At 48.7% G+C, this 21,970-nt stretch overlaps 1 protein-coding gene and 1 pseudogene across 10 annotated transcripts in view; one reads left to right on the top strand and one right to left on the bottom strand.

Moving 5' to 3' along the window:
- ADCYAP1R1 (ADCYAP receptor type I) overlaps window positions 1-13,591 on the top strand; it is a 59,207-nt gene extending 45,616 nt beyond the window's left edge. For 6 of the 10 annotated variants that reach the window (XM_015133766.3, XM_077996955.1, XM_077996957.1 and 3 more), the window contains 3 exons: window positions 5,419-5,548; window positions 7,052-7,093; window positions 8,692-13,591. In XM_015133766.3, coding sequence (XP_014989252.1) covers window positions 5,419-5,548; window positions 7,052-7,093; window positions 8,692-8,880 — 361 coding nt within the window. In that variant the 3' untranslated portion in view covers window positions 8,881-13,591. Of the gene's footprint in view, window positions 1-2,313; window positions 2,398-5,418; window positions 5,549-7,051; window positions 7,094-8,691 lie in introns of all 10 variants that reach the window. The other 4 variants (XM_015133764.3, XM_015133762.3, XM_015133760.3 and 1 more) reach the window with 2 other exon arrangements.
- Window positions 13,592-21,294: 7,703 nt separating this feature from the next.
- LOC114676747 (small integral membrane protein 14 pseudogene) lies at window positions 21,295-21,734 on the bottom strand (annotated as a pseudogene).
- Between the last annotated feature and the right edge of the window lie 236 nt (window positions 21,735-21,970).

The following is a 21,970-nucleotide window of genomic DNA, read 5'->3' as shown; positions in this document are numbered from 1 at the left end:
TGGCATGTAGGAAGCAACAGCTGAAGTTAGGGGGGTCTCCTGGATCCTGATTTCTGTGGTTTACCCAAGCCAAGGTTGAGGGGTCACTGGCCATAGGAGAGAATAACCAATTATTATTATTTTGAGGCAGTCTTGCTCTGTTGCCCAGGCTGAAGTGCAGTGGCATGTTCTCGGCTTACTGCAACCTCTGCCTCCTGGGTTCAAGTGATTCTCCTGCCTCAGCGTCCCAAGTAGCTGGGACTACAAGCACCTGCCACCACGCCTGGCTAATTTTTTGTATTTAAGTAGACACGGGGTCTCACCATGTTGCCCAGGCTAGTCTCAAACTCCTGAACTCAGGCAATCCACCTGCCTCAGCCTCCCAAAGTGTTGGGATTACAGGTGTGAGACACTGAGCCCAGCCTGAGACTAACCAACTTTTCAGCTAGGGCAAGGTACATAATAAATTTGAAGAATAGAATAGGTACCATTTCTGTATACCCAGTTAAGCTCTTTTAATTGAGAAAAACATACTTATTTGAGTCTGTCTCTTTGTATGTGTGCGAATAGACCTTTGACATTCATTGAGGAATCATGAAGAAGCTTCTCAGGTAGATGAATACCTCCTAACAGTGCTTCTCAAGCTTTGGCATGCATGTGGATCTCCCAGGGATCTAGTTAAAGTACAGATTCTGACCACAGGTCTGAGGTGGCACCTAGGATTCTGCGTGTCTAAGAAGCTCTCAGGGGGTGTTGGTGTTGATGGTCTGGGGGTGGCAGTCTGAGTAGCAAAGCATCAAACCAAACCTCAGCATTCCTCTTCTGGAAAAGGGGATCTGTAGTTCCCACCTCGCAGTGTAGTGTGAATTGAATGGTGCTGTTTATTGAATGGGAACCCCAAATCCATTATGCACAGATGTCGGGGGAACCTGGGTTTGCCCCATCTTGGAAGTGTGTGACACAAATTCTGGCCTCAGCGAAATGACACGTCACCACCTGTCAGGTACCTTCAGGCTTACTCTTAAAGAACTGGAATCACACAAGGCAGATCCTGAATGCTAAGGGTGTGGTCTCTGTAGCTGTCCTCATTTGCATCAGGTCCAATCTGATTTATTAATTCACTGACCAGCACCAGGAGCCTCAGAGCCGTGTGGTACCTGAGGAGAGTTAACGAAGTAGCAACCCTTCTGCAATCTGAGAAGATGATACAGCTCATCATCTATCTCTGACACATCTGTGAGAGAAGGGGAAAGTGTTCATGGCTTGTGTCAGCCCAAGTCCAAGCAGGACCATACTGGAGACACAGAGAATCAGCCTGAGACCTCCCTGAGGAGACAGAAGTCCTGGGTCCACCCAGGAGAGTGTAGAGCGAGATTGCAGCCTGGGCCCCCCTCCTTGAAGTGGTTTGTCTCTGAAAGCCATGGGGCCATGCCCAAAGGCGCTCCTGTCAGTCTTCAGCCCCTGCCCATTGAACTTTTATCAAGAAGTCCAGCCCAGCACTGTCCCTGAGAACTCCCTGCAGTGATGGGCATGTCCTATGTCTGTGCTGTCCGATATGATAACCGCTAGATCCATGTGGCTGTTGAGCCCTTAAAATGTGACCAGAAAAACTGAGGATGTGGGTTTTTAATTTGATTAATTTAAATTCAAATAGCCACATATGGGTAGTGGCTGTCGTATTGGAATAGTTTAGGTCTGGATGAATTAACAATCCATTCAATCTGACTTACCTCTGTCCCCTGTGTATGTGCTGATTCTGAGTTGCTGGGGGGCTCAGAGGGAGGAAGCTATGGACCAGAGGAGAGGGAGAGGGTAGAGGGGAAAGACCAGTGGACGGACACCCAAGTTGACCTTCACAGCCAAGCCTAGAACTGGCCTGATTAGAGGCTCAGGTTGCCTGTGCTAGGCAGTGCAGAAGGTCCGCAGCGTGAGTTTCCAACTCTTGTCTTGTTGAGTGGGACCTCGACGAGGCTGGGCTCTTAAGCTTGGAGCCAACTCTGGAGGCAGCCCTGACTCCCTGTGTGAGACCTAGCCCAGGCCACCTTCCGGATACACACACCCTCTAAGCCCACCCACCTATCAGTGGTCCCAGTGTGAGTGTGAGTGCGTGCGCGCGTGTGTGTGTGCGGCCATGCACACTCATGTCCACATATAGGCGTGCGTTTCTCTGTCCAGAGCTGCCCATGTCTTGGCCCTTGGCTCCCTCATTCTCCTCCATGTGACTGCCCTGGCCCTGTCTCCATACCCTCTTCTTTTCTGCCTAACCTGTAAACTGAGTTTCTTCGCTGCCTGGTGCCCCCCAGCTGACAGAAGTGCTAATCTTGTCACACCCAGCAGCTGCGTGCAGAAATGCTACTGCAAGCCACAGCGGGCTCAGCAGCACTCTTGCAGGATGTCAGAACTGTCCACCATTACTCTGTAAGTGTGCGTGGCCGACGCTGTGGCCAGGAATCCTGGAGGGGTGGGGGACGCATGCTGCCACTGCCGCTGCTGGAGGAGAGTGGAGAGCCAGCCTGTGCCTCCCAGGCCAAACCCATTCCTGGCTGTTGCATGTTGGTGTCTGTGTGTCTTGTGAGTTCTCTGCAGCCTCATGGTCATGGGGTGGGTGTGCAGGGCATGGGGATGGATCTACGGCCATTGTGAGTGCTTCCTGAGGAGGCAGCACCCCATGTTCTCTGCTGCTGCTGCCTGGTGTGTGGCCTTCCTCAGTCCCCACCTTCTCTGAGCTTCAGTGTTTTCAACTGCAAAATTATTTCCAAGAGTCTCAGAGCCTGAGTTCATATAGACCTTCCCCTGCACAGGGCAGGGAACTCCACTCCAGTGTCCATAGCACTTTGTGTGTGAGTCAGCATTAACTCACTTAATCCCCACAAGAACTCTGTGAGCTGGGTCCTTGTATTATCACCATTTTACAGATGAGAAAACTGAAGTGCTGAGAGATTAAGTCACTCACTCAAGGACCGCTAATTGGCAGAGGGAGGATTTGAACCCAGGGAATCCTAAGCACTTTGCCCCAGGGAGTCTCTGGCTGGGATATCAGACTCAATTTGGACATTCCTTTTACTCAGGGTACCATTGTCCCCCTGGGCAGCCCACTGTAATTTGGGCATCTCTGATGCCCTTCTTGGTATTTTAGGACTCTTCTGCCCATTGCTGGCTCCTCAGGGCAGGAGGACAGAGGCTTAGTCCCCATGTCATTATGGGTAGTGGCTCACATCATATGTTTCTGTCTCGAGACCTCGGTTAGCTTAGAAGCACAGTCCCAGAACGCTGGGCTCTAGAGACCCCTTGTCTGTGCCTATTGCCCCATTTGCCAAAGTGGCCACTGGGATGCCCTGGCTCCTCAGCAGAAGTCCCTGACTGTTCTGGGGCTGCTGTAGGGCTGACGGGGAGGGAAGGTGTTGCCCTTGGACTGTGCTGTGGAATGCCCTCACTACTATCACTGCACCCACCTTGGGGCTGGGAAAGGCCTGAAGCGTCACTGTTTCTCACACTCTGAATCCGTCCCATGTAATGCCACCACGGAAGCTGGAGAGATTTGACTTCTTGGTTTCCAGGGCCCTTTTCAGACTACAGGGACAGGTACTTGGAAATGGTCCCACCTGTGGGGATGGAGGCCAGGAGGAGGAAGGCAGGGGCCACAGGCATGTTCTGGGGCCAGCTTCCTTTCCTGGACTCCTTCAATAGACATCTTTTTAAAAGTAGCCCCTATAGGTAGGGCCACAGAGGAATCCCCAAGACATCCGTGTCCCGTGTTTCTGGCCATTTTCCTCCGCATTCTTGACTTTCATTCCTTCTACAAGCACCCCCTGTTGCCTTCCGGTGCCAGGCATGGATAACCAGAGATGAACAAGACCCGAGCGCCCAAGAGATAATTGTTTTGAGGATGCTGAGGCTCTCATTCTAGGCCTGTGTGCCACATGGATTTCTTCATGGAACAGGCATTTTCCCAGTGTCAGCTCCCTGCCCCAGATAAATGAGGCACCACTCCCACCTTCAGGGAGTCACAGTCAAAGACAGACAGATAAGAGGAAGGCTGGAAGGATGGACCGGTCAGGATTACATCTGGGCTCAGCAGGAACCTGCTCGGATCCTGTTGGCCCTTGTCTGTGAGCAGGGTGGGAAGGGGTGGGCACCCACACTCAACGGTCCTCTTCCTTTCCGGGCTGAGCTTCCTCTGCCTGAAGATCTCCTCAGGCTGCTCCTCCTCCCACTGTGTCTCCTCCTTCCTTCCTTCCTTCTCCTCTCTTAGTGTAAGCTAGGAAGTCAAGGGCCTCACACAGACTCCAAGAGTTCGGCTTCTCTAGAGATCTGGAGCTCCCATGTTCAACAGAACGTTCTCTCCCAGAAAGGCTGGATGAGGGAGAGAGGAACACGTGGTATATTTGCCCCAAATCAAATGACTGCTTCATGCCTGCTGTCCACCCCAGGGGACTTAGCTCTGCCGGGAGCTGGGGAGGCTGATTCTCTGGAGGAGCCGGGCCGGATGCAGATGTGGGGGAGGCTGCATCTGCAGGGCAGAGCTGGACTCTCTGGGGAGACCCACGGGGAGCCAGTGTGCCCACTCTGGGGGAACCCTTGGGAGCACCCCCCATAGAGCAGGACCCACAAGTGCACATGGTCCCAGTGTCCTAGCTGTGGGCTTCTGTGGCCCTGTGCCTTCAGAACGGAGCCCCACCCTGCTGTCAGCCTAGGGCCAGAGGCAGGCAGGGGAACCCCGGGAGAGCTGCCTCAGAAAGCACTGCAGTCCTCCAGCCCTTCCTCCCCTGCCTGGCCCACTTCAGAGCATTCTTCTCCACCTTTGACTCAGTTTCCCAGCAGCAGGTTCCTCCTGCCCACTTGGAGATTGCCGATGCCCAGGGTCAGTAAGTTCCCCCTAGAATCCCTCCCGAGTTTCTTCCTCTGTGGTTCCCTCACTGAGCCTTCCCTCCCTCCCTGTCATCAGCACCTCCCCATCACTTGGTGAGTGTCCGGGCTAGCCCTAGACTCTGAAAAGCCAACTGTCTCTGTGGCCCGTCGAGAACTGCTTCTTTCAGGCACAAAGAGCTTTCTTCCGGAACGGGAGAGCGGCTGCTCTGCCTGAGGACCCAGCATTTCCCTCAGGCTTCTCAGTCTGATCCCTGTGTTTTGCCCTGACTTTGCTTTTCCCGAGGGTTTTGCACGTCTCCCACGGGCTCCCTGTAAATCGTGTGCACATTTTTAGTGGCTGAACAGGCTACTGACTGGGTGCCCTGCAGACTGGGGATGTCTCCCCACAATGTCCTAGAGAGTCCTGGCAGCCCAGGCCACTTGCACTGGGAGAGAATGCTGAGGGGTCTGTGGACACGGGCCCCGGCTCGGAGGGAGAATAAGGGACTGGGGCTGAGTTCTCTGCCCTCCGTGGCTCTGGCCCTGAGCCCTGGAAGTCCCCAGCGCAGATGTTTTGCTTTCTCCCGACAGGCGGCTGGCCCGGTCCACCCTGCTGCTCATCCCACTATTCGGAATCCACTACACGGTATTCGCCTTCTCCCCAGAGAACGTCAGCAAAAGGGAAAGACTCGTGTTTGAGCTGGGGCTGGGCTCCTTCCAGGTAGGTGTGGCGCGTGGGGAGGGCAGAACTCACTGGGAGCCAGTTGCTCACCGGCAGGTGGTGCTGGAGGCTCTTTAACCTAGACTGTGAAATGAGTACTAGAGTAGAGGTGATGAGGGAGCCCTGTCTGCTGTCTACACTCAGGGCTTCTGTAAGAAGACACACTGGTGTCTGTCCATCACTGCATCTGAGTATCCTGAACCAGTTGTCCCCAATCCTGGCCCCCACCCTGGGTGACCTGAGATGGCACCTCCCAGCAGCCTGGGGTGCAGGGTGGAGTGTCCTCAAGAGCCCAGTGTGTCCACATCCTGACTTCAGCTTTCTAGGCCATGTACCCCTTGAGTTCTGTCTTACCCACCTCTAGGTCCCCAGCACAGGGCCTGGCCGCAGAGAGCCCAGTGAGCTGCACAAGTGCACGAGCAAACAGGCATGAGTGAGTGAGGGGATGAGAGGGCGAACAGAATGCTGCCTCTGTGCCTGGAGGAAGGACTGGATGGACTGGAAATGAGTAAGGGGCTAGGCGAATCACGGTGAGGAAATAAGCAGGCAGGAGCAGCAGTGGGCGGACGTAGGCAGGGGCAGCTCTGGAGTGTCTGGGGATAGAGTGCCTCTCCCTAAGCCAGCTGTTTGAATTAGGATTTGATCTTGATGGTCAGAAAGTTACTCTCCAGATCTGACTTGATCTCCTCCACCATTTTACTTCAAGGCCGTTTAACCTGGCCCAGGTTCTTAGTCTAGTGAGACTGACCATGGGTCTCATCTGAGACTGGCCTCATAGGCTCATAGACAAAGCCCTGGCCCAGGAGTCAGAGCCCAGGGCTCCTGTCTCTGTGCTCGCTGACCAGTTCTGGGGTCCTTGAGCTATCATTCTTCCAATACCTCCAAGCGACAGCACAGGGCACAGGGATTGCAAGGAACTAATTTGCAGCATTCAGGAAAATGCTCCTGCTTTTTCAGTGTAGGTTTAAAGAATATATAGAGAATAACTAAGTGCATATGCTGTGCCAAGTACTTACTCTGCGTGGTGTTCCGCATTGCTGTGTATGACAGTATCTGGCCCAGGGAGGGCAGATTGGGAAGATGGCCCAGGGAGGGCAGATGGTGGACAAGGATGGCACAGGTCTATTCTGTCCTGGAGGGGTCCTACCCTCAGAAGCCTGCAGGCTGGTTAGGAGCCAAGAGAAATTCTAGGGCATTTAGGGAAGGCTTCTTATAGGAAGTGGGGTAAAGCTGGCCTTTGGGAATGGGAAGGATTTGAACAAGGGAATGTGAGATCCAAAGCTAGAATCTGTGGGATAGGACTTGCCCACCAGCCACGTGGCCTCATGGGTGTGCCCATCTTGGTAGAGTAGAACTGTCCCATCTTACCCCAGATCCCTGGGCAGGTGCCCCCATCCAGATTATGGTGTATTTCTGCTTCCTAGAGTCACCCCCTCCATGCCCCACACAGCATTTCAGAAAGTCCTTTGCTAGCATCCTCAGGCTTACTTTCTCTATTCGCAGGGCTTTGTGGTGGCTGTTCTCTACTGTTTTCTGAATGGCGAGGTAAGACCTTGGCCCTCTGGCTTCTTGGCAGTGGAAGTGGGGCTTTCTGGGAAGCAGACAGGGGAGCCACCTGTCGGCCACATGGGACTGACTCCCCAGAGGGGACTCTGCCAGGTTCCCAGCACTGAGAGGAGGGGCTGGTCACACAGCTCCTGGCATTGTGTGGTGCCAGGACCTCCTGATACCCACACCCTGTGCTGGAATCTGTCCCACTTTGCTAGCCATGCAGCTAAGGCCCCACCTGAAGAGCAAAGCTCCTGGTAAAAGTGTCAGCTCTGCTGTGCGCAGATCTCCCTGGGAGGGTCCTCTCCATAAGACACTCCATGGTGAGGAGGAATTGACAATAAGGAAGGCTGGGGCACAGGGCATAGGACCTATAGGCCATGAGGCTGTGCTTGGCACAGCTGCTGAGCCAGGAGCTGCCCAGCCCTCAAGGCTGCCCCTAATTGGCCAGCCAGCCTGGCCCAAACTGTCCCCTGATAAAAGGGAGACTGAGAATTTGGAAGAGAACCCAGGGAGAGACCTGGAACCTTCTAGTAATATTCCATTGCCAGAGATGTGGTTCGGGGGCTCCCTCTGTACCCTGTTGGGGTGAAACTCTTGAGCACAACCCGAAACAGAGGTGCCGGGGCAGCAGTGGGGACTGAATGGCTAGGATGGATTTGAGAGTAGGCGGGAGTCTTTGCACCAGTGCTTGGGTCTTAGCTGCATCACCTTGGCAGGCTCCTCCTTCCTTTGCATCTGAGCAACAAAGAGATTGGGCTCTGTGATCACCCAGACAACCTACAGAAGGATCAGATTAGGACAGACAAGGAGAGGTAGAAAGGGCCCTGCAGGTAGTGGCCAGGAGAGCTTAGAAGTGGGCATGTATGTAGCTTGTTCAGAGCTTGCAGTGGAAGTAGGAGCTGGAACTGGAGAGGGTAGCTGTAGGTGCTGCTTCCAGTTGTGCAGTCTGTGCACTGCACAAAGGTGCTTGACTGAAAAGGCACATGGAGCTTGAGACCCAGCCTGGCCCCCACTCACCATGCTAAGAGCTACATGGGTGTGTGTTTTCCCAGAGGGGTGCATTATTTAATGGCTTTCAACCCTGACTGCCCACTGGAGTCACCTGGGAAGCTTTAAAAAATATGATGTCTGGGTCTTGTGCAGAGCTTTTGATGTAATTGTTCTGGGGTATGACCTGGGCACCTGGAATTTTTAAAGCCCGCCAGGTGATTCTAATGTGTAGCCCTCTTACTGGTCAGCCAAGAGAGGGGATCCTTTCCCGATCCACCTGCCCTGTGCGGCTGCTTGTTAAAGATTTCTTGAAGGACCCGATGGACTAGTCTCTGCCTGGCCTGAAAACAACAGGAAGCTGTTAGGAGGCCTTGCTCAGAAAGTGGCAGGGGAAGGGGTTGTTCAGGTCAGCTCCTCAGAGGCGCCCCTGCCTACAGCTGCTAAAAGCCCCCACTGGAGACCTTGAAGGCCGCACGCTGCAACTGGGGAGGGGGAAGGGTGCTGAGGGTGGCAGTGCCAGTCTGGGAAGGGCCCCAGGCCAGAGGGCCTGGAGGCTGGAGAGGATGTCCACCTGGAAGTCATGTCCACCTTGCTCCCTGCAGGTACAAGCGGAGATCAAGCGAAAATGGCGAAGCTGGAAGGTGAACCGTTACTTTGCTGTGGACTTCAAGCACCGACACCCGTCTCTGGCCAGCAGTGGGGTGAACGGGGGCACCCAGCTCTCCATCCTGAGCAAGAGCAGCTCCCAAATCCGCATGTCTGGCCTCCCTGCTGACAACCTGGCCACCTGAGCCGTGCTCCCCTCCTCCTCCTCTCCTCCATCCACAGGCTGGGACTGCAGGCAGGCGCCAGCCCACGCATGTTCGCGCCTCTTCCCTCCCCTTGGGCAGGCCCTGGGCCGGAAGCTTGGCTCCTGAGGGGGGAGAAGGAGGCAGGGCACAGACTGGGATTGTCCCCTCCTTGTTTTGGTACTGGTCCCACTCACTGTGGTCCCCTGACCCCAGACATGTAAATACTCCTCAAATTTGGAAAAGTTGTCCCATCCCTTCCCCCTTTGCCCCAGTGTCCCCGCTGACTTCCAGTCGGGTCTCAGCTCCACCCCACTGTGTCTTGGTCAGCCTCAGTGATGGCCTGACCCCAGCTGTGAGGCCTTGTGAGCTAAGGCTGAAGAGACCTTGCCTGTGGGAGCTGGGGTGGTACCTGCCCCAACAGCCCCCCATCATCTGATTTTGGGTGTGACCCCTCAAGTGTGCATGCCACTGTGGGGCTCTTCTCAGTCCTGGACCCAAGTCCCTGGCCTAGCAGAGGGCCAGCTCGGGTGGCCAGCACACCGCTTGGTGCAGGCCTCCTGGCACTCGCCTGGCATCTTGGTGTCTGGGTGCTCAGCTCCTGGGTCCCAGGGCAGTGGGACAGCTCCAAGGCTTTTCTCATCAGAGACTTCAGTTTGGGTGGAGAGTGTGCAGGTCAGGGAAGGTTCTGGTGCTTTTCATTTGATCCAAAAGGAGCTGAGAGCCAGAAATGTGGCTGTGATTGGGAAAGAGATGGAGTTTGGGAGGCCCATGGAAGAAAACCTTCGCCATCTCCATTGTTTTACCCCCAGCTTAAGATGGACAGGATTCTTCTGGTCACCTCCCTTCCACCTCTTCCACCCTCATGGATGCCTTCCAGAAGCTGTCTCCAACCATGCCCACCACAGAGAGCCCTTAAGCCGTCCCCTCCCCATCTCCCCTAAGTCAAAGCCATGACTAGGATGTACCAGCCGCCTGCCTGTGATGTCGGCGAATCCTGAAGCACCTGCACCCGAGTCTGGGGCCCAGGGCTCCTCAACCTCCACCCCCATGGATGATGTGGAGCCCCAGACACCAGCTCCTCGGGCCTGGACTCAATTATTGAAATCTCTGAGACCTTTGCAAAGATGTCCCTTATATGCCCTTGACCTTGACTCACCATGGGCTGCTGGGGTGTCGGGAGGAGAAGCCACACCCACCATGCCCAGGAGCAGAAGCGGCTGCTGATGGGGCGGCTGCTCCCCACCACCCGCCCTGGCTCCCCAGCTGCAGGTTGCACACCCTCAGCCTGAGAATGTACAATAGGGCGGTGCCCAGCTGAGGAGGCAGAGGAAAGTGCTAGAGTACGTGGTCCCTGTGTGGCCTAGCTCATTCCGTGTCAGCATTTGGTATTACTCCTGTCCGAGTTCTGTTTGTGGACTTGTTTCATGATGATGTTCTGGAATGCTTGGGGACTTTGGGTGGAGGAGGATGTTGCTTCATTTTATAAAGGGGAAGGGGCCTGGGGGACTTGGGAAAATGTTTCTGGAGAGGCTTTCAGATTGGCTGGAAAAGGCTCTTGCTGCTGTAATTTAGAGAGGAGCTCTGTGTCCTTGGCCAGTCAAGTAAGTCCCTGGGTCTTTGGCAAAACCAGAGGAAGAAAGGAGCTACCTGCCCTTTCCTGGGCATGCTTGGCGACTCAGATTGATCATGGAGTGTGCAGTGGTCCTTCTGCCCTGCACCTGACCTTATGATCCCCTCCACCTGTACTGACGCAAGGGTCCTGTGGCCATCTTGCACTTTGGGTACTGCTAGGGGGTCTGGGCTGCTTGGAAGGAGCCCGGGGTTCAGGAAACTAGACTCTATCCCAGTTGGGTTCAGACTGCTGTGACTGTGGACATGATGCTCCCTGTTCTGGGCTCCAGTTTTCCCATTTGTGAGATGAGGCAACTTCTGCTGCTTCTCTAGGCCCTGTACTTAAGTGATTTTTCCAGTTCAAAGCCAAGGCAGGCAAAAGGGCATGCATCATTGTGCCTCCTATCAGGTTTTGATGAGTGTGTGTGTGTGTGTGTCTGTGTGTGTGTGTGTGTGTGTAGAAGGATGGAGACAGGATGCTGTTTATTTTCCATTTCTTGGAAATGGACCCTCTGTCCCTTCCATTTGGACACCACAGTGGAAGCTGATGGCCTGGAAGGAAGGAATAGGTCATGGACATTTGAACAGGTGCCTTGGGCATGATATATAGATGCAGCCATATATACCTTGCTGGGGTGGGGTGCCACCTCCAGTGGCCACCTCCAGATCCAAGGAGCAGCTCCCTGGGGATGGACCCCATTCATTCATCATCACTCCCAACAGCAGATCTGTTTCATTGTGGAAGAAGAAACTTTGGCATTACACAGACATCATCACAAAACAGTAAAAAGAAAATCAATCCTGAACCCCATGCAGTCTGCTGCTTCCTGAGCCTGGCCCTGTGTCCTCATAGAGGTTCCGGGTTCCTATTGGTTGGTTGGTTGGTTGGTTTTTCTGTCTGAATGAATTTTTGCCAGTCTTGTGAGCAGATATACCTGATGGATTCTCAATGTTCCAGGAGGTTCTGGCCTTCAGGGTCACAGGCAGTAGGGGGACAGCATAAGGTCTGTGTAAAACCCTTCCTTCTCTGACCCTCTGTTTTCAAATCGGTAAAATGGGCAGCAAGACTAGATGATTTGTACGTAGCCCAACGCATCTCTGGAACTCTGTCTAAACACCAGCCATCTACTTGGAATGGGCCCCAGGACTGTGGTATTTGCCTGGGCCAGGAAAGGATAAGAAATACTGTCAAGTGAAGACAGCTTGAGAGGCTTGGGAAAAGTGGGGCTGGGGAGGAGCAGGCTTGTCAGACTCCACCCCTGTTGATGATCATTCCTGGAAAGGGGGTTCTCGTTCTATGCAATCCTAAAGGACAAAACTCACCCATGGGAGGCTGAATTATCCTTGGGATGAAGAAATCGCTCTTTCCCTGTCACAACTGTCCAGCCAGGGAGCAGGGAGGCAGTGTCAGGGAGGGACACTCATCCTGGGGGAAATGGGATTCCAAGTCAAGGATGCTGAGGCTGTCAGGGAGCCAGAGAGGGGGGTCCTAGTGCAGGATGTGGGTGGCTCTGTGGTGGTCCCCAGCACTGCAGACTTCATGACTCCCCACTTAAGTCCAAGCCACATTCTCTGTCCCAGTGTATAGCTCTGTCACCCTGCTTGACACATCCAGTGGCCTACAGTGACTCCTCTCTAACCCCACCCCCTCCAAGCTGGGTTCTTTGTGGAACAGGGCCAGGGAGCTAGAGCCAAGCCCGAGGTTTGAGAAACACTTGCATCTATAATCCCCGCCAAGGATGCCCACTCACCTCTCTCATCTGACCCTCACTCTTCGTGGAAGGGAAAGCCCAAAGGGACTCTTTTATTTTGAGTAGTCCCTTGCCCTCTTCATGGCCACTTCAAAGTGAAGCCAGCAAGTATTGATACTTTATCATTTAGTATTATCATAAAGTATTAATAGTTTATCACAAAGTCCTCCTTGAGCCCAGGGACCATGGAAGTCAGCTAGAAGAGCCCTGAGCAAGGAGCAGGGACTTGGGCTTCTCCAAGCTTTGCTCCTGGCTTATTTGACCTTGACTCATTCCCCATATGTCTCTGAGGAGGCTCACAAAATACCAAAGCTGGGAGGAAACTTGGAGATCTATAGGTCAAACCTCCCCATTGGGCTGATGAGAAGATACACGTGGGCCTAGCATGGTGCCTGCCACCATGGTGGGATCCAGTATATTTTAAAAATCTGAATGAGTAAATGGCTCACCAGTTTGTGCACAGCCCTGCACATGAACAGAATGTGACACTCAAGGCTTCCACGCAGTACGCATGTAACCTTGCACAGGAGAGGGGCTCTGGTGACCGATGGTTTTCCAGGACTCTATTGCAGGAGAAGCAATGCAGTCAGTGTGGTGTGGGGAGACCTGCTTTTTAACCTGGACTTAGCCACCTGCTCTGTGATCCAGGGCTTAGCTTCTTTGGGCCTCGGCCTCCTAATCTGAGTAATGGGGAGGACTTCATTGGCATTGTTAGTCCCACAGGCCAAGGATAAGGTTGAAATGAGATGGCTTGTGTGTGAAAAGATTTTGGAAACTACACAGATGTGGGCTTGTTCTTGGGATGAAAACTGCTGGAAGGGACTCCTTGCTGTTTATCTACTGCTTTGAGCCCTCTTGAGTTAACCTTTGCCCCATTTGTAAAACCACCAGCATCAGGAGTAAGGGGGACGCCAGAAGGCTCAGATGGACACAGAATTCTAGCTTTATCTGCATCAGCTGATTCAGTTTTCTGTTGGGATCAGAGAGAGGATACTTCCATATGGGTGACAGCAGCCATGCCCTTGGGAGTCATCTTCAAGGATCTGGGACATTTTGGTGTGCCCATTCCTTATTTTCCTGAACTCACAGTCTTGGGATGTTTCTGCACTTGGCCATGTGTGTCTTGTCTTATGTCTGTCTTCTGTAGCTTTGCCTCTGTCAGGGCTGGAGTGGTTCCTGCCTCACTCGTGGGAGCTGGACCAGCCTGGGTTTCATCTCCCACAATAAAGATAAGCCCCACAGACCTTACTGCTACCGCTGCTGCCATTAATGCTGTGCTCATAATCTTGTCCAGGATGTTAAGAATGTCAGACTGCTGTAGATGACTCAATAAATGTTTTGCCATTTTTCCTGGTGGCTGTAACTTGGCATAAGTGGAGGGAAGGGAGGAGAGGAGGGGGAAGGGAAAGGGGAGAGGACTACCCCCAAAATTTGATCATCCCAGAGTAATCCAGTGTATACAAGGCCCAGTGGCCTTTAAGATTCCAAAGGAGAAATATGAGAGTGGGCCTGAGTGAGCCTAGGATGAAACCCGAAAAGTAAATTAGAAGTCTTGGCCTTAAAGGATCTCCAGGGGTCATGGAAACTGAGTGAAATCATGACCTTCCTATTGTACCTTGGGAGTACCTACCAGATATCCCAAAACCTTGACTGCAGAGAGCATTTCATCCCAGGGAACTACAGGTATATCCTTGGCTTCCAGGATCCCATCCCCTAATATTTCTGGATATCCCAAACCATCAGTCCCAGCCAGACCAGATAATCAATTCAAGGTAACCCTCATTTCCTTGAGGTTCTGTTGATTGTCACAATCCCAGTGTCCATTTTCATATTGGTCATAATGTTCAGTTGCTAGTAAAAGAAGATAATTTTGGCTAGGTCAGAAAAGGGATTTACGAAAAAGATGTTGAGCTGGTCATAGATTTCTCTTAAGGCTGGAGAAACTAGAAAAGGTATCTGAAGCCATATCATGCTGCATGACTGATGACGAACCTGCTGCCACTGTTGCTGCTGCCACCCCCGTGATGTCTCTTCCATGCCAGGGACATGGCTTTGCAATTATTGCCACCTCTGAAAGCAGAGAGCTTTGCTGCTATTCTCACCATCAAATCAGATTTTACTTTCAGCCCTCTTCCTCAAGTTGCCCACTTCCGAATCAGAGTTTCATGTAACACCATTGGATTGGCTGTGTCCTTGCTACAAGGAAGACTGGAAATTGGACTTCTCTGGATTCTACCTGGAGGTCAGGGTCACAAGCCTGAAGATTTTCTAAACATAACAATAAAATCCTGGGAATAATAAATGCCCACTACCACAACAGGCCTGAGGTCTACAGCAAATGCAGGGCCAGCTTCCTCTGGCAATCAGGTGGGCCACTGTGAAGAAGTCAAATCAATCAAAAGATGGATTTTAGCCCAATAGTGTGCTAGCCCTGCAATCAGCTAGGGCTGTATAGATCACTCACCAGATGCCTCCCAGGTGTTCATGGGGGTGTTCCTAAGCTGGGACACTGGTTGGTTCTGCTTCCAGAGGCTGTAGCTGCTCCTCTTTCTCCAGACTCATCTCTTCTTTTAGTTCTAAAGGAGATGACCAGGCTATGTTATATGACCCACTTAGCAGATATTTTGAGTTGCTTCCAAAAAGGAACCTATGCTCAAAGGCTGAACATTAGTCTCCTTGTGTGTCAGCCTCTGCTGGCTGCTTTCCTAAGGAAGACTTCCCTAGTGTTCAGAAAAATATTACTTTCACTGATGTGACCATAATGAATTGAGCTTCCATATGTTTTGTTCTTTGAAAGAGGTCACGTCCAAAAAGCAAAGGTAAGAGCCAAAATTTAGTTGAAAGGCTTGAATTTCACATTAAGCTTGAATTTCTTGGCAACAGTGAAGATCATCAAACTCCTCAGTCCATGTGAGCATTTATAAAATTCTGTTTCCTCTGTCCACTTCCCAACATTGATAGACTAAGCCCTCATTTCTCACAAGCCCCTCAGAAAATGCCTTGAATCTTGGCTGTTCCTCATGATGCTCTCTGTTTTACTGGTACTGTGTATAATTCCTCTTGGGAACCCAGTGATTCTTAGACATTATCCTGCATCAGAGTCACCTGAGGGACTGTTAAAACACAGACTGTGGGACCCACCCCCAGAATTTCTGATGCAGCAGGTCTGAGGTAGGGCTGGACCATTTGCATTTGTAAAAGGTTCTCAGCTGTGCCTGTTCTCCTGGTCTTGAGACAGTACTTTGAGATCCACTGTTCTACAGGTTCTAACTGAGGACACTGGAAGGGCAATATAGTCCCTGTTTGTGAACCATGGACCTGGACAATGATTACCTTTCCAGGAGGCAGAGCACAAGCATAGACATTTGCAACAAGAGCTTTAATTTCCTTTTCCTCTCAGGCAAGTGTCTTAGAACAGAAAGCAACAAGTTCCAAGAGGAAATGAGCCTGCACATATCCATTCAGTCTCAATCAGTGTAAGTATTAGACCATCTCTGAATCAACTAGTATCAAGTTCAGTGGGATATGACAGCAAAAACTCCAATAAAAAGTGGCTTAAAGCAGACAGAAGTTTGCTTCTCTCGTATGAAGTCCAGAGGTAGACAGTCCAGAACCGGTGCTGTGGCTTTGTGGTCTTTCTGAGGACTCAAGCTTCTATCTTTTTGCTCCTCCATCTTTAGCAGGTGAGTTCTAGTCTTGAGGGCACCCTAAGCTCCAGGGCCCCTGGAGCTCTGGATGTCACTGGACTTAGAAGCAAATGGGAGAAGGCAAAAGAACTCTTCCCCTTCTTCAGTCATCTTCTTTTAAGAGGCCTATATCTGCTTACATCTCATTAACCAATGTGTAGTCACATGGCCACACCTCACTGCAAGACAGGTAATGCAGTGCAACCTTAATAACATTGGAAGGAAAGAAGGGATATTGACCAGCAAAAAGTAGTTTGTGTCATAATCTCAAATCTCCAAATCTTTGGGCAGTCCTTAGTGGTGAGTTGGGTTCATCCAACACCTGTGGAAAACCAGTCATATGGCTGTATGTTTGTCCTATTTTACTATATTGGGAACAAACTCAGAAATACAGTCTCCAGCCTGGACCACAAAGCCCCCCTTATCAGAAGTGAGCAGCTGTGTCTTCCCACACATTGCAACCTAGTCTAGTTTCAAGGGGTGAGAGCATGCCTGCACAATTTCTGGTAGTCTCTCTCTTATGGCTGCAGTTCTTGAGTGGATTCTGTGCCTTGGTGGTTTCTACATCAAGTAGTCTCTTTTTAATTTGGGGGATCCTCAGAGTAGTGATGGGGGTGTTGGGAGGGATAAAGGTCTTGTAATTTCTGACTGTCAGTTGCCTTCAAATGAACTCATGTAGATGCTCTGAGCCTCCCAGTGTTGTTACACTGTGCCCTTGTGGATAGCCCATTGCAGTAGTTATTCTGGTGTGAACATGGAAATTCCCTCTGCCACTGTCCTGGATGCAAGGTTGTAAATTCTGTGGGTGAAACCCAGTCACCAAGAGCTCTTCCATATGCTCTTTCTAGGCCAGAGAGGCAGTCCTTAGCAGATGGCAGAACTGTACAAAGACATCATGTGTATCCATTCCAATTCATACAGGCTCTCAGCTGAATGGGGACTTTGCCGTGATATCTCAGCTTTAGTCAGCAAATATTCCATCAATGCAATGGGGAGGGCCCTTGTTCTGACCCTCAGGGCCCTCTCAGGACCACCCCTTTCAGTCACCCTCTTTCTCTCTTCCCTTTCAGAAGGCCCCCACTTGCACTGTATTGTATTCTAGGTTCTTCTCCCTCACCCCAGGTCCCTCCTCCCCTCTGCCCCTGATGTAAACTCAGGCATGGCTTGGGGCAAGTTCTCCTTGAGCTTATACTCTTGGTGCCCTTATCTTTTGGGTGTCCCCAATACTTGAGAGTCATCTGTAGTGTTCTCCTTAACCCTCTTGAGACACTTTTTCCATGGACAAAGGCATCCGTTCCTATGACACTAAGCCTAACTTCCATTAATAAACCCAACTATTCACCACCAGGAGCAGCTTTGGCTTGGGCAGTAAGTACCATGGAGAGAGCCAAGTGAACCTTGGGTCCAGCACCACAGAGAGTTCCAAGACTGTACCTACTTGGCAGTCTGTCTGGTCTATTTTTATCTGATATGAAAAAGGCAGATTTAGGTTTTATGAAGCTGGAAACTCATATAATTTGGGGAGTCCTCTTTAATACAAAATGAAAACTTTTTAATTAAAATTAGGTATAAAAATAAGGGATTTTTTGAATGAGAAAAGTTGACAACTATCATAAACATTATGAAATCCAGAAAAACAACATCATCTTTGTATTAATTACTCTCTGATGGTTTTTGCCTACTTGTTTTGGTTGCATACTCTTTGATCATCTCTTTATTAGATGACAACATTTATATCATTTTCTATTCATAAAATTTAAGTGTAATTTAGTCACATAGTTAATAAAAATGTGTATTTTATTATTGAACATTTGGACTCAGCACCAATGAAAACAGAATCCTCCAATTACGGTTTTACAGATATGATGACTGGAAGATTGTTTTCACAGACTAGCACCTGGCTCCATACACATCCAACTTTGTTTCTCCAGCACTGTGCACATTGCCAGGCACTGTAGGACATTTTAATATGATGATATGATATGATCTCTGGCCCTCTCTCTGCCTTTGTACATAATGCTGAGTGAACAACAGGAGTATTCCTGGAAGGACATTGTAATATCACTGTATAATGAAGCAATGGCACACACTCATGTGAAACCCACTGAACCAAACTGAGTGTCTGTCTAACTTAACCTCCCCTCCGTTGGATCCCCAAAGTGTTCCTGGCAGTTGAGTGCTACCAAGCATGTAAGAAGGTGTGGTAGAGGAGATGTTAGGGTGGAGAGATGCTGCAGGCTTATCCAATTTGGGGCAAATAATTTACTTTTCCAAATTTTCCAAAAACATAAGATCTTGTGAACACATTTCTGAGATCCAAGTGAGAGAGAGGGGCTTGGAAAGTGCTGGATATGACCCACATTTATCTATTTATCATCATAGGAAGATATTTTTCAGTTTTACAAGACTTAAGCCTGTAATGCAGAGAACCAGAGATTTCTGAGGTCCCTGTTTTCAAACGATTTCATGTGCTCTCTGGAGCATTCAGGTCACTCTTTAGATGGGTGGCTGTTACCCCTCCATTCAAGAATCTCTTACTGGGACCTGACTATGTGGTAGAGGCACTGAGGGCACAGTTTGGCATCAATAACGAACCAGAAACATTTTGTCCTCACAGTCAGGTGGAGAAGACTAAAATAAATCAACCAGGCATGGTGTGTGATAAGGTATAATTAAGGTATTAAGGGATCTGTGGGTTAATAAATATTTGTAATTGCTGCTTCAGCCTCCGTTGCCCTGAGCTCCCTCCAATAATTCCCTGATTTTGTTTCATGGAAAGTGCCCACTTCATGATCAAACACAAGGTTTGGGTGCCTACACTCCTAGCCTGGGGTGGGCCCAGATAAACAAGCCAGGCCACATGGCCCTTATCACTCATTCCTCTGGCTATAGTGACTATCTCTGGGACAGGCACACAGGTCATGTGAGGAGTCTATTTCTAGGGTTTCTGGGAAAGAGGGATTCCTCTTTTGTGAGGAAGCTTATTGGAGAGACACCCTCTTGTCCCCTGGAAAGCATGACATGAGAATGTGAGGCTGGCAGGTGCCACAGTCATTTGTAATTATGAGAGAAACAACTGGAGCTGTTCAGAGAACATGGTAGGGATCTTCAAGATGAATCAGACGACAGGGGAGGCAGAGGAGAAGGAAATTGGGTCCTTGGCATTATCATTGGAACCACTTGATCAGGCCTCACCTGAAGGCTGATTTACTCATGGACTTTCCTAGGGACTGATGAGTAGGAGGCTTATTTGAATGGACAAGATATAGAAAAGGCATCCTTTTATCATGAATTTTTAAAATAAATGCACTAAAGTGCAGAGACCAACATAACAAATTCTGTGTCCACCCCAGAACTAACAATATGCTATTATGCTTGATTCAAATATTTTAATTTTTTTATGAAAGAACACATGACAGATGGAATTTGGTCTCTATTGTGGCATTTCTCAGTTTGATTTCCCTCCCTCTCCCCTTCCAGAGGCAGCCACTAATGAGAACTTAGTATGTATCCATGCCATTTATGTTTTTGTACTTATACTAAATATCCATCAACATTATTTAGTATGTGTGACTGTGTGCTTTTAAGTTCCATCAATGGCATCACACTAGATCTATCATTCTGCCTTTGTTTCCTAAGTAATTCTATGTGCTACTTATTTATTCATACTTGTACATTTACATCTAGATGATTCCCTTTTAATTGTATAATATTACATCATAGAAACATGCCAGGCATAGTCATTGTCCTCCTTGTGGAAACGTATGTAGTTTCCATTTTGAACTTATTTCAAACAATGTCTTATGAAGATCTGGTTATTACACGTGCAGGAGTTTCTCTAGACTTAGAATTGAAAGAGTTGGATCCAAGGGTGTGAAATTTTCAACAATTCTCAGAGAAGAAGGAAGGAGAGGTGGATAGCATTTCGTTTTTACTACTAAGGGATGCCTCACTGTGTTTCTATTAATGCTTATCATTTTTTGCCTTAAATTCCATTTTGTTTGATAGTAATATAGTTGCAACAATTTTCTGGTTAATGTACACATGGTGTTATCTATTTCTACCCATTCACTTGCAATTTTTTGCCTCTTTATTTTTTTAACTGTGCAATGACATACAGAAGTTTATTCAGTTTATACAAGTAATTTCTCAAATTTATAAAGTAAAAAGCTAGACTTCCAGAGGAAAAATTCCTTACATTGGTATCAAAATATCTTCTAGCCCCCATAAATAATCTGCAATCACTTGATAGAAAACATTTCCACAACCACATAGGTCATGCAGACTTTTAAAATGCTATTGTATTCAGTTTGTTTCAAACTGAGCAAAACAATGCAACTTTTACTTCTTTACACATTTCACAATTGTACTTATATTAATGTTCCTTCTCATTTCAACTCATCCCATTACCAATAAAACAGGAGTGAGATAAGAGGGGAGAAGATCCTTGAGTGCTTCTAATTTTCCTTGAAATAAACTAATAATTCATTAAAATTTTAAATAAGTCATTATAAGGATAATAAAAGCCTCAAAGACTTTTTTAAATAAAATTATACAGTAAATAAGTAAATAAGCATTCAAATGTTAGTAACCTAACAGGCCCTAATACAGCTTTCAGATAGTTTCATATTAGCAGGGAAATATTAGCACAGAAAAGAAGTTTCCCAAGAGGGACTCATTTTAAACATAAATCATAGCTTAAATTACTACCATATAGATTATACTAAGCAAAGACAGAAAGAATGAATGTTTTCCTCCGTTCATGAACTGTGTAAGGCTATGTTACAAAGTCAGATAATGGACTGTAAATCACCTACCATATTGATCAATCATATTTAAAGTTTTCTTAACATTAGACATTTTTAATGGGGGTAGGAAAAAAGTAAACAACCATTTCACTTCTTCTGTTCTTCTACTCTAGCCACATAAGCCAGTTGTAATGGATGATACAGGTTTTAGCTGCAATTTGTAAATATTCCAAGAGTTGCCATAGTCCCAGGAACCAGAGAAAACTGCCACCCACAAATAACATACCAAAGTAAACATAAATACAGTATGATTCTAATTTTTTTTTGTACAATCCCAGACAGCCTCAAATAATTTTATAAATACCTTATCAAAAAGGAATTTAAAAAGTTATCAAAACTATTTAAAACATTTAAATGCAGAGTGCTCAAATTTCCTTCCATCAGGCCAGAAATCATCACAAAAATTATGATCACAGTTACAAACAGAATGAGTGGAATGTTTAAGTTTAGGACAACCGACCCCATGAAACTTCTAAAAATGCAATCATTTACTCAAATATGCTGTAATTAGAAATGGCGATAATAAAGGAAGCAAAACTAAGCTTGCAAGTGAAATTTCTAGAGGCTGGTGGAAACCATCTCATCCCATATTGCAAATGCAAAAAGAAAAACAGTCCTTATAGAGTTAAGAGTACTCTGGTCATTGTTGTTCATTTGGTCCTGCAAGGTGTTAACCACCTTCACTTCCCATATCACAAAATTAGCCACAGGAGGAGCCGATGGATCTTGTTCATTATGAGGACTGGTTGGCTTTTCAGGTACATCGGATCCTCTTCAATTAGGAGGACTCAGTAGGAACAAGATCACTGCAGTCACCAGTCAGGCCATCAAGATCATAGTATCACTGATGCCATTATCATCACAGTGTCCTGGTCATTCTTGCAGGCATCTGTGTCTGTGCAGCAGAACTGGGGCTGCCACAACAGACTGGTCGGCCTTCTCATCGCATATTTATGAGAACAAACATATTCATAGGGATCAAGCCCACTTTCTGCCATGATTACCCAGCTTGATTTTACTTGACTGTTTAAATACTTCTGGAGGCTGGGAAGTCCAAGATCAGGGAATTGGCAGATCTGGTGTCTGAAGAGGACTTGCCGTCTGGTTCATAGATGGAGCCTTCTCACTGTGTCCTCTTATCTCTTTATATTTTAGATATATCTTTTCTACATATTGCTGAAAAAATTCTTTTAATCCAAACTGATAGCCTATGTTTAGATGGGCATAATTAGTC

This window comes from Macaca mulatta, chromosome 3 (genome assembly GCF_049350105.2).
Source record: "Macaca mulatta isolate MMU2019108-1 chromosome 3, T2T-MMU8v2.0, whole genome shotgun sequence".
Classification (NCBI taxonomy): Eukaryota; Metazoa; Chordata; class Mammalia; order Primates; family Cercopithecidae; genus Macaca; species Macaca mulatta.
Note: the sequence above shows the minus strand (reverse complement) of the source record. Positions and strands in the feature narration are given on the sequence as shown.